This window comes from Felis catus, chromosome D4 (genome assembly GCF_018350175.1).
Source record: "Felis catus isolate Fca126 chromosome D4, F.catus_Fca126_mat1.0, whole genome shotgun sequence".
Lineage (NCBI taxonomy): Eukaryota > Metazoa > Chordata > Mammalia > Carnivora > Felidae > Felis > Felis catus.
The window spans coordinates 66927287-66947369 of NC_058380.1; the positions used below are offsets into that span (position 1 = coordinate 66927287).

Below are 20083 nucleotides of genomic sequence, written 5' to 3' on the forward strand. Positions count from 1 at the left end.
AAGATTTTAGATAATGCCTGGACCGGAACACAGGTTTATCGGGCAAAGCTAAGGAGGGATATACTCGTAGAAAAGAATAGCCCGTTGCTGTTATCAGCAGTGAAGCTTGTATGTTAGTGCTGCTTTTAAGGTTGTAGAGTCTGAGTTAATATTTAAGTGATCACACTTTAGATGGCCTCAAGAAAAGATGCTAGCAGATTCATTTTACAAGCAACCTGATACGGAGTTCATCTAGAGCACAGGGCATCATTCTATAAGAGAACAAGAGCTTCTTTTTAACTTTGTCAAGGATATGCAAATTTCCATACATTTTCTATTTTTATGTTTGAAATGAAAAGAAAGCTTATGCTTGTGTGAAGCTTAAATTTCCAGCCATTGTGAGAATATTTTCACTGACCTCTATAGCACTTGTTAACAAATCATTCAAGTGAGATCATGCTACCAGACAGGATTTTGAAAGGGTTGTCATTTCATGAAACTTACTTTCCTTATTTCTTTCCCAACCATCTGTTAGGTGGAAATATGAGCTATTCATGGACTTTAATATTTTCTGAACTTATAATCCTTGTACTCCCAATTTTAATGTTAACACTAAAATATTAATAGAAATACCTCTAATTTTTCTAATTGTACTCTTCATTGTACTCATTGATCAGTTACAGTTCCATATCTTTCATTCATGGCCTATAAACAAATTTAAATGATATGTAAACCTACCTGTTCCCTTTCCTCTTCCAGTACTCTCTCGCATCTCCAAAAGGAAGATAAATGGCAAACCTGAGAAATGCTTTCTCCCCTGCCCCACCCCCACATCATAGTGTCTGTAAAGTCTGTGTCCATTCTAATTCTATCTCAATGTTCTATCCGTTGCTTATTGATGGGACAAGAGCGCAGACTTCCCTGCTTTATCAAGTACCACCCATTCTGAGACCCTTCAGGTTCCTCTTGCGCCCTCAGGATATGTTTCAGAGTGGGCTAGGATGACTCAGTCTCCCTCATCTCTTCATGGGTCACTTTAATTACATATTCCAAGTGAGAGGTAAAGGTGTACATAGTCACAATAAGCACTGCTCGCTTTTTCTTTGTCCAGGAAGGCGGCTGAGTCTTACATTTTGTCTAGGCTGCTTAGGACAACTTTCTGGGCAAGATCACAGATTTTCCTCTAAAACCAGAGAATAATAGGAGTGTCAGAAATGGAAACCAGAGGTCTGAGGGAATGGGCTTGACTGAGTTTTCCTAAAACAAAGTTGGGAAAAGTGACCAGCAACCACCCCACTCTATACTTTCAAAACATCAAAACCTTTTTTAAATAAATGGTAACCACTGACCTTCCTCTCTTGGGATGAGATTTCCATGCATCATCATTGGATCTTTTCGTAACTAACATCATTAGGTTTTCAGGGACACGTACAGATTACCAGTAAACTTGTCCCCAGATGACAGGCCATTGTAATCAACTTTCCCTTTGCTGGAAAACCAGTCCATAGAAATCATACCCAAACTCTAAATAGCTGAACCTAATTTAATTTTTCATGGTTGAAAAAATATCAGATAATAATAATAACGTTCCTGGCCAGAATCCACCCTGCTTAGTGAGGACCATTTGCTTGTGCTTAGCATCTAGAAGTGCATACAAAAGTTCATACTCATTTCTGCCCACTTCAAATTGGGGCTTCCACTGTTTGCCAAGGGCTCTTACCCGCTCCTATTTAGGTTATTTTTCTTTTATCTGTCCCTGGAGTCCATGGTCTTAAAGTATCCAAAATCTAAGATGTCTTGGCCTCATTGACAGAGGTTCTATATCCTTCCCTTCATAGATCACTGGCAGCTAACGTACCTTTCTTGGCTACCTTCTGGTTTCACAGGCTTCAGCTCTTGGGTCCTACCCTAGTTTGAGGGAATGAGAGCTTTTCCCCATACTCTGAACGCCAGGCTTGCTTCTGATACAGATTCAGCCATACTTCATCCTGTGTTTCTTGACAGTTCTTAACTGTGCTGAGTGTCCAGAGACCTTGGTTTGGGTGAATCTACCATCACACCTCATCAAATCACTTTTTTTCCTTCACCTTAGTATTCCAACAATAGTTCTCCTAATATGACCACTTTGAGGTTCACTTTGGCTTACCAGGAGAAAACCTCTTATATAGTAACTTGGAGGTTAGGCACCCATGGATGTCTCCAGAGAGATCCTGAGAGGCAAGATTGATAACCTCCCACTTGACAACAGGTGGCCACTCTTCCTTCTCAAGTCAGGGAGTACTTGGCCTTCTCCCCTCTGCTGCAGCTACTGACACCTGGCCCCTGGAATAAAACTGCAGTTCTCAAAATCAGGCATCCCTAAGAAGCTGGGCAGTGGGATGGCCGGTTTCTTTGATTCCCTGGCTACAAACCCTGAAATATGACCACTAGCTGGCAGAATGTCTACCATCCTCCCCAAACAAGTTAACTCTTGAGGGAAAATCATCTTGCTCTTGAGTCTTAAAGACTAGAGGGTCACATTCATTTTCTCCTTATTTTATAGCTAAATCAGTAAGCTATAGGAGTGATTTGATAAACAACAGAGGCTAAAACTCAGGAGTGCCATGACTTTGGGCCCTGTCCCTGTTTCAGTGCATCATGGCACAGCATCTTCACTCTGATTGAGATATTTGGCAGAGAAGTCATCCCGTGCCTAGGGACTCGGTTTCAGGGTGTTTCTGCCATTCCTCACTTAGTATCTTTCTGCCCAGATTGAGAACCCGAAGTGACAAAGAGATCAAGAAGGAGTGTTTCTTTCTTGTCCAAAATACTTACACTGCTTTCATGCCTTTATCTGCAAAATGCCATATCTCCAAAAGGTAAAATAGTTCATGTTTGGAGACATCAGCCTTTGGTCCTGATATTCTTAACATCCAGGAGTACCTGGTTCTCTTAAGTTCAAGATGCATCCCATTGCTGCTTCACCCCATCCACCTCCCCAGGAAACAACACCAATCTGCTAAGCACCCACTTCCCAAGAGTCCTTCCTCCTTCCCTTATTGATACCCTCTTATGAATACAAGTAGTTGAGAATAATTCAACTGTGCTCATTCCTCTCCTTCTTTGTGACCCCAAACCATTGTATCCAGTCTTACCATGGCTGCAAAGCTTCTGATGGCACATGGGACAGCAGGGTGTTACATAGAAAAGCGGGGGTTTCTAGATTGGGGACCAGAGCTGCATCTGAGAAGCACACTTGGAACGAATTTCCACACTCCAGCCTAACACCTCACCCAGTATCACAAGCCTAAGAAAGTCTCCCCCAAATTTCACCTCCTGGAAAATGAACGATTCTTTCATCCTCAGTATTATAAATCGCCATGGGAAATGTTCCCTCAAAATCTAGTCAGAGAAAGTGCCACATTCCCAACTCCTGATACTTAATTATCATGGGAAAACTCCACTTCCTGACCAGACAAAAGGATATCTTTGAAAAAAAATGTCCCAGCAGGGGTTTCTCTTTCCTTCTCTTCTTCCTCTGTCATTAAGACCTGGGCTAGGACACCTCTAACATTTCACTTAGGGGAGTCAGCATGTTGGTTTATAAAGACCACAAACTTCTGAATTAGGCCCAAGTTTGAATCCTAGCTTCATCGTGTGGGATTTCTGGCAGAAAACCTCTCAGCCTCATTTTCCACAAAGTGAATTGGGAAGATGAGGTGTATTTCTTAGGATTTTCACTTAGGATAAAATGAAATAAAGTGCTTAGCACTGGGCCTAGTATTACTCAGGAGATGTTCCATTTCCTACTTCCAAGTCTCCTTTCTAATTATTTTTCAAATGGGATTGAAGTAACTATGGTTCAGAACATGAACCTTACTCAGGAGGTTGGGTGACTGAATTTGCTTAGGAAAAAAAATTGTTTCATTGTATCAAGGCATTAAAGGACAAATTATATGGTTCATGAATTCAGAGACATTACCGAGTTGTCTCCTCTAAATAGAACTTGTATTTTCATTTTATTGGTCAAACTGTTGTCTCCTAAAGACTCCTTATATGATCCCTTCTGTTATCTAGTTCCTTCGTCCCAAGCAATTTACTCTCTCTACCTCTGTACGTTTGGTACTTGCTCTGCCCCGGGCTGCTTCTTTAATATTCTAGTATATTCTAGAGATAAATTCTCATCTCCTTGTTAGTAAATCTCTACCCAGCCAAAATCAGATGTAAGTCATGATTTACAGAGGGAAAGAATTTGGAATACTTAGTTTCATATAACTATCAGTGCTGATGAATGTCTCTATCGGTGTTTTAATAAAGGAGAGATGAAAAATACTCATTTCCACCTTTTTCCATCAAATTTGTATTTCTGTCCCAGGCAAGAATCAACAGGGTATGTGATGCTTTTGTAAGCTTCTCTGCACAGGCTAAAATCTAATGATAGTTTATAAGTCATATAGGCCAGTTCAATAGTGATACCTCTTCACAGGACCAGTACTAAAGTAGGCAAGTCTACATTTTCCTAATGACAAATCTCTGCTTCTGTATTTACAGAACTTCTAGGTTAGGATACCCCCCCCTTGGCCTCCCCCAACCCAACCCAATGTAGAGATTATGTGGAAACCCATTAGCCAACCAAGCTGTTGTATACTTACAAGCAGCTCTCACATTGGGTTTGAAAGGGAGCATGAGGAGAATTAGAAGTACTGTATTTTGTTACATAAAACAATGTACTGTCTCCCGCACCATTAAGAAGAATTACAAGATTTTGTCATCTTTTGATGACTCATTGAGAGCATGGGGAATAGTTCATGTGTTTGTTAAATGAAAATCGTATGTAGCTATTTGTGTGTCCGTTCCACTTTATAACCAGAAAAACATGATTGTGAATTTTTTAAACAAAGTGATATTTTAAACATGGGTAAATTTCAGTGTATGCTTACCAGTTTACTATTTGGTTTTATCTTCAGGTACAGGTAGTTTGTGGTACTACTGAAAATACCTTTAATATTATTATTTTGATCAGAATTTGTAATATATAATCGGTATGGGATGATGAATAAAGTCTTTTTAATCACATGAGATATTTGTGTTTATTCTTGAAGTTTGCAGTAGATATTGTTACAGCCACTAATATTCATAAGCAACCTGGCAAAATAGTCCATCTTGCCACCGGTATAGTATTTCTAAAATTAAGGTAAAATGAAGTCATTTGGGTGGACCCTAATCGAATATGACCAAGTCCCATGAGAAGAGATTGGAATACAGACAGGCACAGTGGGAACACTATGTGAAGATTAGAGAGAAGGTGGCCATCTACAAGCCAAGGAGAGAGGCCCGCAGAAGAAACCAACCCTACCAACACCTTGATCTTGGACTTCTAGCCTACAGAACTGTGAGAAAATAAGTGTCTGTTTTAAGCCACCCAGTCTTCATTAGGCAGCCCTTGATTAATGCAGTAATCAAGACAGTGTGGTATTGGTAAAGAGATAGACACATAGATCACCTGAAGAGAATAAAGAACCCAGAAATTGATACACAAATGTGCTCACCAGGATTGTTGATCAAAGAGCAAAAACAATTCAGTGGAGGCAAGGATAGCCATCTCAACAACAATAACAAAAATAACCTCAACTTGAAATTCATACTTTATACAAAAATGAACTCAGGTATAATGTACTAAAATGTAAAACTATGAAACTTTCAGGAAAAAAAATAAAATCTTAATGATCTAGGACTAGGCAGAGCTCTTTCTTAAGACTTGATACCAAAAGCACAATTCATAAAAGGAAAAATTGATAAGTTGGACTTCATCAAAATTAAAATTTGCAGCTCTGCAAAAGCCTACCAGAAAAGGATGGAAAGTCAAGCTGCAGACTAGGAGAAAACATTTGCAAACAACATGTCTGACAAAAGACTAGCATCTAGAATATATAAAGAACCTGAACCCTCAACAGCTTAGAAAAATCCAATTAGAAAATGGGCAAAAGACATGAATAGACATTTCCCTGGAAAAGACCTACAGGTGACATGCACGCTAAAAAGATGTTCAACATCATTAACCAAGCAGTCAAAAGCAGTGGCCAAAGCAATCCTGAGAAAGAAGAACAAAGCTGGAGGCATTACACTTGCTGGTTTTACACTAAATTATAGTGCTATACTAATCAATACAGTACTAGCATAAAAACAGACACATAGACCAATGGAACAGAATTGAAAGCCTAGAAATAAACCCCTGCATAAACAGTCAACTAATATTTGACAAAGGAGCCAAGAATACTGAACAGAGGAAATACAGTCTCTTTAATGGGCTGGATGGAGTGCCTGGGTGACTCAGTCAGTTAAGCGTCCGACTTCCGCTCAGGTCATGATCTCCCAGTCCGTGAGTTTGAGCCCTGTGTGGAGCTCTGTGCTGATAGCTCAGAGCCTGAAGCCTGCTTCAGATTCTGTGTCTGCCTCTCTCTGCCCCTTCCCCGCTCACACTCTATCTCCCTCTCTCAAAAATAAACATTAAAAAAATTAAAAAATAAAAATAAATAAGTGGGGCTGGGAAAATTTGGATATTCACATGCAAAAGAATGAAACTAGACTTCTATCTTACACCACTCACAAAAATTAACTCAAAATGTATTTGCATAAATGTGAGGCTTGAAACCATAAAACACCTAGAAGAAAGTGGGAAAAAAACTTCCTTGACATTGCTCTTGTCAATGATTTTTTGGATATGTCACGAGAAGCACCAAATGCAACAAAAGTGAAAGTAAACAAGTGGGACTACATCAAGGTTAGAAGCCTCCACAAAGGAAAGGAAACAACAATGAAAAATAACCTATAGAGTGGGAATAAATATTTGCAAACAATATATCTGATAAGAGGTTAATAGGCAAAATATGTAAGGAACTCCTACAACTCAATAGCAAAAAGTAGCATAATCCAGTTAAAAGTAGGCAAGGAAACCGAATAGACATTTTTCCAAAAGAGATACTCAAGTGGCCAAAAGGTACATGAAAAGGTGGTCAACATCACTAATCATCAGGAAAATGCAAATCAAAACCTCACATCTGTTAGAATGGCTGTTACCAAAAAGAAAAGAGCCAAAAAGTGCTGATGAGAATGTGCAGAAAAGGGAACACATACGCACTGCTGGTGGGAATATAAATTGGTGCAGCCACTAGGAAAATGGGATGAAGCTTCCTCAGAATATTAGAAATAGAGCTACCATACGATCCAGCAGTTCCACTTCTGGATGTTTATCTGAAGGAAATGAAATCATTATGGCAAAAAGATTTCTGCATCCTCTGTACATTGTAGCTTTAATTACAATAGCCAAGATATGGAAACAACCTAAGTATCCATCAAGGTATGAATGGATAAGAGGATGTGGTATATATAGAGAGACAATGGAATATTATTTAGCCACAAGAAAGAAGGAAATCCTGCCATTTGTGGCAACATAAGTGAACCTTGAAGGCATTATGTTAAGCGAAGTATCAGAGAAAGACAACTACTGTATGATCTTGTTTGTATGTGGAATCTAGAAAAACAAAACTCATAAACAGAGAAGAGATTGGTGGTTGCCAGAGAAAGAGGGTAGGGACAGGGATAATTGGGTGAAGGTGGACAAAAGGTACAAACTCCTAGTTATGAGATAAGTTCTTGGGATATAATGTACAGCATAATGAGTCCAGTTAACAATACTATATTGTATATTTGAAAGTTGCTAAGAGAACCGATGTTAAAAGTTCTCATCATGAGAAAACAAAACCTTGAGCCACGTGAGGTGATGGGTGTTAACTAAACTTGTCATCATTTCACAATACATATCATCTATCATATATTATGTTGTACACCTTAAACTCAAACAGTGTTATAGGTCAATTACATCTCAATAAACCTGGGGCAGATGTTGCCATTTCTGTTTGTCATAATTTCTTCCATGAACACCTCATGAGCTATTACTGAAGCAAATATTAACAAACCAGTCCTTGCTCTGCTGATAATTAGAAACCATCTTCTGTGCTGTCACTGGTATGAGAAGTGACTTCGGTCAGAGCTTGCAGGTGTTTCAGCCTGTGCCCCAGCTCTGCTTCATCACACTTTGTGTCTGGGGCTCTTATCTTTTTCTTTCTACACAAAAATGCAAAGTCTGCTGAATTTCAGCGTTTTCCTCTTCCGAAATGTATACTTTTCCAGAAATCTTGTGGAAATGCCCATCTTTATTAAAAGTTACTACTGCTTCTATTTCTAACCTAAATTTACACCTTTGCTGTTTAAGAAAGTTTCCCTATGACTGTTCTTCTCCCCTCCATGTAACGTACTCAACCTTCATATAAACTGCTGACCCAAGGTGCTAAGTGTACCAGCATTTTCTGAAGGGAATAAAAGTTATCATTGTTAATAGAGGAGTAAAGACAGAGAGCTATAATACTGATTATTAATATAACTTTTTAAAAAGATGTTCAGCATCATTAACCATCAGGGAAATGCAAATTACAACCACAATGAGGTATCCACTGCACACCTGTTAGAATGGCTAAAATTTTAAATCATGGTAACACCAAATCCTATAGTTGTCTCTAATATGGTTTTCTTTTTGGATGTGCACTGTACCCCATTGTTTGTACTATGATTTTCCTAGAGAATGTCCTTCCACGTTTTACAAAAATTAATAATATATAAATAACATTCTTTGTTAAAGATTTAAAGGGATAATCTTGTCACAGTTTTTAGAAGACAGATTTTTAGGTTATTTGTTTTTTCTCTTCCTTTCCTCCAATTCTTCTTTGATTTGCTCTGTAAATTTAGTAATCCTCTTTAAAACTTATTTTCTCACTTATTACTCATTTGTATCCTTTTTAGTTGACCATTCCGAAATTTGATTTAGCAGCAAGAGCCCTTTAGCAGCTGGTGTCATTATTCTTAGGCTTCTGTAAGTTTAATTAATTTCATATTTATCACCAGTTTTTTTTTTCCTCATCTAAAACTCCTAGATTCAATCTTTCCCTCTAGTTTCAATAATTTGGAGAAAATTTTCTAGTGAATGAATATTGCAGGAAGGGTAATTGGGTGACTAATTTTCTGAACCTATATTACCACCATAGTTTGTCAGCTCTCTTAGAAGAATGATAGTTGGAGAGTGTACGAGTTTGTTTTGGAGCTTAAACTGTGCAAACCTCTAATCCAACCACATCCTGTTTAACAGAAAAACCAAAGGGTGACTTCACAGACCAAGGGAAAGCCTTTGCTTTTAGGAAGCTGTCCTCGCCTCGTGTCATGCCGGTTATCATTCACCATGAGCTGTCTTTCCTCCATATCCTGTTGGAAGACGAGAACATGTGTAGCGGTACTGTCCAAATAGAGCATCCGGTGATGCTGGGAATGATCTCTGTCTGCACTGTCCAGTGCAGTAGCCACTAGCCACATGTGAGTATTGAGCACTTGAAGTGTGGCAAATGTAACCAAGAAACGGAATGTTTAATTTTAATTAAGTTGAATAGCATCATGTAGCCAGTAGCTAGCAATATTGGATAATGCACATTGAGAGCGTTTGATGAGACCAACAAGGGCTTAGGAGTTGTACAAATTGAGACTCAAATCCAGAAGCACCACTTTCTAGTTTTGTGATCTTGGGCTAGTTATTTAACTTCTGAGTTCCAATTTTTTTCCAACTAATGGGGCTGAAGTTAATACCTAACCTCTAAGGGTTATTATAAGAAATACAGGCGGGCACCTGGGTGGTTCAGACTTCGGTACAGTTCTGCTGTCAGCACAAAGCCCACTTCAGATCCTCTGCCCCCCCCCCCTGCCCTCTCCCCTACTCTGTCTGCGCTCTCTCTCTGTCTCTTTCAAAATAAATAAATAAGTAAATGTAAAAAAAAAATATAGGAAATCTACAGCTTCTAGTAGATGTTCAATAATGATAGATATTGGTAATATTATTATCTTGCTTTTATTTCTACTTTTGCAATAAATCCTATGAACATATTTTCCTAATAAACCCAAGGAATAATTTTTCTGTGAGATTAGATATTTAAGAGTTCTCCTGGTAGAGGGCCCTCTCGTGAGATCTGGTGATAACAAATGACCCTGATCTCAAAGGCACAGGTACATGCTTTGTCTTCTAGGGAGACAGGACATGGGATTAAAACAATACTTAACAGAATTGAGTCTGAAAGACCAAGCTTAGAAAAAGGGACCAAAGGTCCCAGACTTTGTGGAAGGCAGCCTGAGCATCCAAAGCTAGATAAAGCTCTAGGAAGGAGGGCAGGGGAGGGACAGTGAGGTGCAGCTGGATCTTAAGACTTAATGAACAGAAAATTTGCATGAAGAAAGGGAAGAAAGCATTTCTGAAGAAAGGAAGTCAATAAAATCACAGAATGGGCTTTATAGGACACTACATAACACTGCCTGGCTGTAGTCTATGGCCATACTACCCTGAAAGCTCCCAGTCTCATCTGGTCTCAGAAGACCACCTGGCTATGTATGGATAAATAGTTTAAAGAAATACAACTAGAAAAGTGGGCAAGGAGCAGACTGGGGTGGGAGGGGGCCCTGAATATCCTGCTGTGAAGTTTGGATAAGAGAAAGTGTAGAAACGATATTTGAATAAGAACATGATGTCTTTAATAAACACTCCTGGCTAAATTACTACTCACAGGTACTGTGCTGAGAACTGAGGTTCATTTGTTGTCTCAACAAATATTCATGAAGCACCTCCAAGGCCAGGTGGGGATTGGGGAGAATTTAGGTTCACTGAGACTGATCCCAGAAACCCTGGGATCCCTACAGTTGCAGGGACAGAGGACAGAGGCTTACCCAGGTGGACATAAGATGCCAAGTGTCTCAGGTAAGGTCACTACTAGAATTCCCAGCCATTGCCAGACACAGACACAGGGCATCCAGGGACAGGAAGTGTTTGAGGCTGAGGGGCACTTGGTATTGGTCTGGGAAATGGGGCTGCAGGCCACAGAGAAGTATTATGGGACCAATGTAGGGTCTTATCCAGAGGGTTCAGGGAATTAGAGAGCCAAGACAAAAGTGTAGATAAATTGGGGCAGGAGAGTTGGTAGTGAGGTCCTGGGTTCTGGAGAAGATTTGAAAGCAATTTCTGGAAAGGGGTAAAGGAGTGAGGACACACTGGTCAGTGTTAGACCTGAGGCAGCACAATCCAGCAATGTGAGAGAAGTGGGGAAGAGGCTGGAGCCATTTCTACACCTGTTGCTTCAGCTGGAAACCAGGACCGGTTGCACTCTCCATGTGGAGACAAGTCTTAGCTATGGGAACTGGGGAAAGCAGAAGTCAGGAAAGGAGATGTGCCCAGGAGAGATGTTAAATTCTAGGTCTTAACTTGGTCCTCATTTCCCTGTTGTCTGTCTGCCTCTGGAGACTCTGGTCTCCAAAGTGGAAAGAGGAACTGTTCTAGTTGTACGACTGGGCAACTTGTGCTAACAACTGACTTTACTCTCCTTAGTTCAGGCAACTTGCAAGGAAGCCAGATCTCCACCAGCTAGGGAAGATAGATGTGCTCTTGGGTAGTGCAGAAGTATGTTTGTGGCAAGAAATCAAGGTTTCCTCTCTAAGTTTTTTATTGGTTACATTTAAAATAACATCCTCTAATTGTCCTAAGAAGCCCCAGTGGAACCTCCTGAAAACATCTGCTCAATTTGAGGGTGAGGGGTGCATCCCTCATCCCCTCGATGTATGTGTTTGGTTCGGGATTTGTCAGCCTGGGAAGCTGAGGACTCTGGGCAGCTCAGGCCTGGCAGATTTCCCCCACCTGCCTAAAATATGACCCAGGGGGGCAGAGGCCCCTTCCCAGCCCAGTCCTGCACCTCCACTCTCCAGCCCCTGGAGCTGTGGCCTTTATTTCAAGTCTGGTCCCCAGGGGGCTGAGTGAGGAATGAGGACAGCTGATAAGCCTGGCATTATTGACTTTATGGGGAGTATTCAATGAATTTACTTTCTGCGAGAAGGCTGCACTCTTATCTGCCGCCCACAGAGCGTCCAAATCCTCATCTAGGGGACCCATTTGATGAGTCATGTCTTTTATACAAAGACCAGAGAATATAAAGAGGAGAAGGAGAGTCCCACCCCACCTCTTTCTTTTCTCCAGTACTTGGTTCTGCTCCCCCCACCCCCACCCCCACCCTTGCTTTCCCACTGTCCTTGGGGTTATTGGCCGGAATTAGCACTCTCTGCTCCAGCCCTCAGAGTGAAGGCCAAGCCAGCCTGATCTTGAAAGTGTCAGCAGCTGGGCACACCCAGGGCTGCGCGTCCCTCTAATTGTCACTATGGGAAGAAAAGCCCACTTGCCTGAGGCAGTTATGTGCCCTGCTTTCTGCTGCAATGGTCAACATTTGCTCTGGACAGGCCTCAACACCAGGTGTCCTGATGGAGATATGTGTGTGCATGTGTGTACTGGGTGTTACTAAGAGGTCCTCGGTCTGGGGAACTGGAGAGTGGAAATTAATTCTAAGAGGGATCCTGACGCTGAAGAGAGACTCTTCTTTCCCCTCCTTGATATCTCCTTCATCCAGCTCTGGGCTCTGTTTGATTCAAATAGTGGAAGGAAATGAATGCTTCTTAGCAGCACAGGACCCAAAGCAATTGGAAGGAGGGAGGTGGGAGCCAGGATGGCTGGGTTGGGCAAATGAAAGAAAAACAGGAAAATGCCCCGTGGAGGATATTAGAGGCATGTGTTCAGACTCTCAATCTAGTTTTATTTTTTTTTTATTTTATTTTTATTTTTATTTTTATTTTTATTTTTTTTAATTTTTTTAAATGTTTTTTTTTAAATTTATTTTTGAGACAGAGAGAGACAGCATGAACAGGGGAGGGGCAGGGAGAGAGGGAGACGCAGAATCTGAAGCAGGCTCCAAGCTCTGAGCTGTCAGCACAGAGCCTGATGCGGGGCTCGAACTCACAGACTGTGAGATCATGACCTGAGCTGAAGTCGGATGCTTAACCCACTGAGCCACCCAGGCGCCCCCTCAATCCAGTTTTAGAATAGAGTTTTTCCTGGTAATAAAAATGAAAACATTTATTGAGCAACTATGATTTTATTAGTTGCCTGTTATCACCGTTTTTAAGAAGCATTTACTCCAAATCACTCACTGAATTTTCACAGTAAGCCATGAAGCCTCGGCTTCATGAGAATGTTTCCAATTCGTAGCTGAGAAAATTGAAGCTGGGAGACTTTGAGTAACTTGCTCAGGTTGGCAACGAGTGTCAGAGCAAGGATTCAAACACCAGTCAGTCTGCCTCTGCAGCTGATCAAAGGCCTTCTCTTAGCTATTACCCACTTGGTATTTCTTAGTACTATATCCCACTTAATTCCCAGCAAATCGGTGAGTATTTGTGATTCCTATTTGTTAGAAAATAGCCTCAGAAGGGTGAAAAAAAATGTATTTTCCAATTATTTCAGGTTTTTGTTTCTTCAATAAGTAGCCAGTTTAATTGAGAAAGTGACACAGCAGTATGGGCCTCTAAAGCAATTAATAAATTCCTCTACTTGCAATCCAGACGAGTAATCTTATCGTTGTACTTATCCCAGACAAGACACAGGATTAGACAGCAAACAGAGAAAACAGAGGAAATGAGAAAAGGCATCCAAAAGATAGTGTTACAAGAGTGCAGGAAACTTTGCAAATCTGATAGTGGATGGATCATTCAACACCCCCTCCCCTTCTTTATTCAAACAGGGCTTCACATTTGGATCCAGTTGAGGACCATCCCTGAGATTCAATGTTTGATGCTTCTTCAATGCAGGATGTCTGCTAACTCAACGAGGCAGGCTGTGGCCACCTTCCAAGTAAGGATAACTTTGTTTACAGAGTAATATTGTTTCTCTTCCTTGGTCAGCTAAAGTCGCTGTATGCTGCAGGCGAAAAAAACGCAATGTAAGAGGGTTTTTTCCCTCCTAAATCAATTTTTTCCTTTATTGTTCCTGTCTGTGAGTATGTCCAGGGCCACAAAGCCAGTATACATCCGAGATTCTGGTCTGCAGATTCTAGCATCTTTCCTTTTCTGTCATGACTACGGAATGACTCAGGAGAGTCCAGAAATGACGATAAAGCAGCCAGATCTCTCTTTCCTTGTGAGAGAAGACCAAAGTTCTCACCCATCCAGCATCCTTCCCAGTGCTCCAGTAGAGATGTGGGCCGTGTCAGCTTATTTCTCCTTCCAGATGCCCTGGCTTTCTCTGTAGCCACCTGCTTTATTCCTTTTTCATTTGGAGGAGGTTAGAGGAGAGGAGGCAGGAAAAGCCTCAGAGGAGGTAAGCTAACCTCTAAGTGACTCTGTGGGTCCTGTGAATGCAGTGACATTAACGTCCATGAGAATTTACAGCCTCTGCTGGCTCTGGAATGATGTTTGTCTGAGAACCACTAGTAAAACAGCTGCATGGGAAGTCTTGCTTCTTTGGGCATACTTTTTCATATTTAACTTCTTTGGGAGCAATATTTTGTTTTGTCAAGGATGATAACTCATTATGTAACTTTATAATCGAAATATATAATTTCTCACAATAAATGAAAAAAATTGGGTGTAATACCTTGCATGACACCTAGTACTTCGTGCTAAATAATGGGGTAGACGATTTGGCGTCTGGCTCCCCTAACTGGTGCTCAGTATTACCCCCAGGTCAACCCAGAACCCTCCCTCTTGTCACAGCCTGCTAGGTAGTCTCCCCACATCTCTTCTCACCCTCTGCATACAGCAGCCAGAATACTCTTCTCTTCTTAAAACATAAACAATCACCAAAACCTCTCCCGTGGCCTGGGAAGCATTCATTTCACAGCAACAAGCTATGTGTCTTCTGACAGAAAGCAGGGGAGGCTGGAGGCAGCCATTTGGAGAAGTGAGTCTGAATGAATGCTGTCTCGCATTCATTCAACAAATGTCTTATCAAGCAGCTTTCATGGGCAGTGAACACAGCATGTGGGGTTTAGCGAGTGACAAAGTTAAGTCCTTGCCCTCTTGACACTTAGTGTACAGCAGGCAAGCCAATAAGCAAGTAAACTAGAATGAGATTTGCCGTGGAGAATTCATCATGGCGATGGTGCCCCTTGAACAAACCAGGGTGGCAAAGGAATTTCAATTTGCCAAATAAAGTTTCACAGAAAGATAAAACCTGTGGCCGAGAGTCACACCCACACAATGACAAATTCACTGTAAAAGAATGGACACTGTTTTATTTTGAGAATGCAGGGCAGGATGTAATAATATAAAATTCATGACGAAAAGCAAGGCAAAGAGGGCCGTTTCACATCGATATGGGGTACAGTTCTCTAAATCAATAAAACCTTCATGAGTCTTCATGTGTCAAATGCACCGTATCTTAAAATATAAAGATCTAAAGCAAATACTCCTGGACAAACCGAAAGGGAGGAACAAACATGAAATAGTAGAGGGAGATTTTCATATAACCCTGTCAAATAGATTAAAATAGACCAAAACTCCCCAGAAGAATGCAAAGGATTGATTTAGTGGATGTGTATAAAGACATTTTATTTTTCAAACAGAGCTATACCTCTACAGCTTATGGATTATTTGTAACAGTTGATCATCTATTTTACCAAAGAGAAGCTCTCAATAAATATCCCAAAGCAAAAAATGTATGGAGCATATCTTTGACTACACCACAATAACATTTGAAATTAATAGGAAATGGCTAACCAAAAGTACAACAAAGAAAATTTTAAAGATTTTCTTTAAAAAAGAAAAAATAAACAACAGATGTTAGAAACTGATGACAGCGATAGCATAAATGGAAACACAGGATGACACAAAAGGTATATCAGAAGAAAAGTCATAGCCTGAAAATTAATAAAATAAGCACTCAATCTAAGAATGGGAGGTGGAGAGAGAACAAAATAAATGTAAGCAAATGAGAAAAGCAGATTTAATAAAGATAGAGTGGACATTAATTGTATCACAGAGGTAGTTATCAAAAAGAACAATAAAATGCATAAGCTTCTGCAAAGCTAATCAAGTAGAGAAAGAAGTCATGAGCACATAACATGAGGAATGAGAAAGGCAACACAAATACAGATATTTTTTTAAATCATTGAATATAATGTATATATATATATATATATATATATATACATGTATATGTATATATATATATAATATATAACACTTTATTAATGATTTTGAAAATGTCAGAGTTTTTATGTCAAAGTACCAAAATTGATTTAAGAGATACAACACTTGAAGGAACAAAACCCACCTAAAGGGATTTACTAGTGAATTCTATTAACTTCATTCTATTAACTTCATTAACTATGAAGAACCAGCTAATTCATGTGATGAGTAAATTGATGGGTGCATACATAATAGGTGGATGGAAGAAGGGATGGATGGATGGATGGATGCATGGATGCATGGATGCATGGATGCATGGATGCGTGGATGCGTGGATGGGTGGATGGGTGGGTGGATAGGTGGATGGATCAATGGAGAGATGGATGGTTGGATTGGGGCCTAGATATGCAGAATTGGGGATTGGGAAGGGAGCTAAGAATGAGGAGAGAGGAAAGTAGGTTTAAGACTGGATAAAGCTGATGCTTGACCTCCAGCCAAAATGACCTTGGCCCCCCAACAACCTGGGCTGACAGAAATCCCTTCTGAAAACCCCAGGTTTGGTCTTTCCTGAAGCTGACACCCCCTGCATATAGGACTAGAGGTCCAGTATTCACAGGCTAATCCAGACAGATCAATTAAGCCAGCAGAAGCAGAGAGCCTGACAATGCCCAGGCTCTCCTAGCGACCTGCCCTTCCCTCGCCAGGAGCCCGCAGGTGCAGTCTCTCCAGGGGGCAGTGAGAGCCATGAATAGTAAGGGTTTTAGCTTGAGCACACAGAGGCGTTTAGCTGCCCAAACTTAATCCTTCAATAATCGGATTATGCAAATTTCTCCTCCAACCCCTTCCCCTGGGGGACCAGGACCTAGCCCCTAACTTTCCACATTGGGAGACTGGAATGGGAGAGGGCCCATCATCTGAAGAATCACCGCTAAGTGGAACGGTGCACCAAAATTGTTTCCCAGTTTTAAAAATGATAAAAGCAACAATAACATGTAAGACATTTTGGAGAAGAGAACAGATGTCAACCCTGGTCCCCATGTGCCAGCACAGCTATGCCCCTTTCTCTGTAATCTTCGCCTTTCTGTCAGCCCTTGTCCAGTTGTACACAGATCCCACTCTATAGCTGATTGTTTCATTTTGCATCACACATTTCTGATCATGCTACCCAGTTGCCACAATTCTTTTTTTTACAACCACAGAACACGCCATTAAGCAAATACATTACCTCACAGGTTTTTGGCTAAGAGGAAAGGTAATGTAGGTTCATGCTTTAAAATACAACATGTGGTCTATGAGAATTGTGACCTAACAAGGCGTGGCAGAAAAGCACGGGCCCTGGGAGGCCTCAATTCCCCTTCCACGTACATAAGACAGAAGGTCAGAAAGAAGACAAATTGGGAATGTTTGTTGGAAATATTAGGTTGTGTTTTTAGAGGTGCTTTTTGTGCACAAATTGACCAATTAATTCTCCCCAACTCACCCTCCAATGCACCCTTTGTGCTGCCACCAGAATGAGCTTTGTAACCTGTAAATCTAAACATATCGCTCCCAGTTGGCATCACAGGGACTGTCCTGTCCACCACTCCTACTGTGTAATTCCTACAGCTTTTCCCACCTTTCCAGCCAAGCAACTGGGACCCCTGCCTTGGGTCTGTGCTTTAGATGGCCCTCTACTGGCCCTCCAGTCCCCATCTGGTGCCCATTTCCCACATTCTGTGAGACTGACGCACTGCCTGCTGTGCTAAGGAGGCACCTCCATTTCCCACATTCTAGATCACACTCTGGGTATTCAGGACCCCTGGATTTCTGCTCAAATGGCCCTGAGCCCATTTCAGAGCCTGCATGGGGCTCTTTCTTGGGTCCGTGTGCACTGGGAATCCACATCATATACACAAGGCCCTTCACATAGCAGGACAGAGCTGGGCAGTGGGGAAAAAAATGAGTCAGGAGTCTCCATCTGTACCCTTGTCCTGGATCCCACAAATGTCAGAGGCAGCCTATGCCTCAGGGCTGGTTTAGATGCCATCCCTCCCACAAGCTGTCTCTGATCCCCCAGCTAGAATCTTTTGCCTCCCCAGCTCCAAGTTCACACCCTCTGGCACTCAGGAATGTCTTGTATTTAGTCATTTTTGTCATGCCTCTACCTCCCAAGGGCTGCGAACCCCTTGAAGCCAGATGTAGAGTTTTCTTTACCTTGTTGCCTCCTGAGAAACTAGCAATTCATGCAACAGATTTTTAAATTTATAATAATAACTGATTTTTTTTTTAAGGAGGGGGACAAACAACCACAAATTCTCAGTGGCTTACAACAGCAAAGATTTACTCTTCACTCATGTTACATGGGGGCTGTTGTGGTTGGTTATGGGTTTGCTCCATGGCTTCCAGGCTGAAAGAGCAACCCCAAACATAACCTTCTCATGACTGAGCCCAACCAGGAATGGCTCTTAAAGCTCCCATTCCACAAACTGAGGGTAGATGGGGAGTGGGAGGGAGGGGAGGGTGGGTGATGGGTATCGAGGAGGGCACCTTTTGGGATGAGCACTGGGTGTCTATGGAAACCAATTTGACAAAAATTTCAAAAAAAAAAAAAAAGCTCCCATTCCATCACCGTGGCTGTCACGTCTGCTCACATTCCATTGGCCCATGCAAATCACGTGGCCAAGCCTGGACATGCAGTCCTCTCCCACCACCTACAGGGAAGCACTGCCAGTCACATGGCAGTGGGTGGGGGCTATATAATTCTCTCCTAGGAAAGGGAGCCAGTAGTTGCCCTCACAATCCTATCACTGACCATATTTCACAGATAAGGAAACTGAGGCAGGGAGAAATAATACAATTTGCCAAGGTCACGTAAGTGGGGTGGACCAGGGATTTCAATCTGAGTAATACAACTCCAAAGTCATTTACTCTTATCCACTAAGCTGAATTGCACTGTGAATTTATTGTACCAAATCCTATGCTGGGTCCTTCAGAGAATGTGATGTGTATAAATTCATTACTTACCCATTCATTAATCAACCGATGTTTGGTGAAAGCCTATTCACTGGGGTTGGGAGGAGACAGAATAAATTAATAAAGCATTACTAAATGGAGATGAGCACTAAAGAGGAGAATAAATGGGGCAGGAGGGTGAAGAGTCCCTGTGTGTGAGAAGGTGCAATTTTAGATATTGTGCCCAGAGGATCTTCAGGAGAAGGTGACATGTGACCAAAGACCTGAAGAATGTCAGTTCCCTGAGGACAGGGATTTGTGTCTGTTTTGTTTGAGGTTGTCTCCCTGCACCTGAACAGGTGCTGGACCTTAGTAGGTGCTCAGTGACGACTGTCGAGTGAATAAAAGGAGGTATGTGTGAGGGGGAACTATGTGGATAACTTGGAGGCAGAGTGTTTCTGGCAGAGAAAACAATGCAAAGGTCCTGAGGCAGGAGGGTGTTTGGTGTGTTCCTGAAACAACAAAGGTCAGAGGGACTACAGTTGACTAAGCCACAGGGAGAGAAGGGACAGACAGGTCAGGTAAAGGGTATCCCAGGGGCCATTATGAAGACTTCAGGTTAGTTCTGAGTGAAATGGAGAGCCACCTAAGAGTTTTCATAGGATCATTCTGAGTGATGTTGGATAGTAGATGGAAAGAGAAAGCGTAGAAACAGAAGACCGGTTAGAAGGCCACTGAAATAGCGGAGCTCTGTGCTGGGCACCGTGGAACCTGAGATGCATAAATCCAGGCGTCTGCCCAGTGCAGTGACTGCTGTACTTCGCAGTGCGTCCTCATCTCCTGGAATACTTAGTTAAAACGCGGGTTTCGGACCCCACCCCCAGAAAACCCGATCTAGCGGGTCTGGATCGTGGGCCTGGGAAGCGGGAGCGCGAGAACCCGGGAGGGACGGGCGGGAAACCCGGGCAGGAAGGGGCCCCGTGGGGCCTGGAGACAAAGGCCCGGGTCCTATAAAGGCAGCAGCGGAGGCGCGGCGTCCAGGCGAGGGCGCACACGGCCAGCGACCGCGACAACGACGGCGCGGTCTCCCGGCTCTTGGAGAGCAGGTGCG

At 41.9% G+C, this 20083-nt stretch overlaps 1 protein-coding gene across 4 annotated transcripts in view; it reads left to right on the forward strand.

The window, feature by feature from the left end:
- Positions 1-20083, forward strand: part of FKTN (fukutin) — a 99245-nt gene that overhangs the window by 70809 nt on the left and 8353 nt on the right. For 3 of the 4 annotated variants that reach the window (XM_045042584.1, XM_045042585.1, XM_011288523.4), the window contains exons 11-12: positions 9158-9378; positions 13656-13765. In XM_045042584.1, the coding sequence (XP_044898519.1) occupies positions 9158-9372 (215 nt within the window). In that variant the 3' untranslated portion in view covers positions 9373-9378; positions 13656-13765. Of the gene's footprint in view, positions 1-9157; positions 9379-13655; positions 13766-13911; positions 14722-20083 lie in introns of those variants that run through there. The other variant, XM_045042586.1, reaches the window with a different exon arrangement.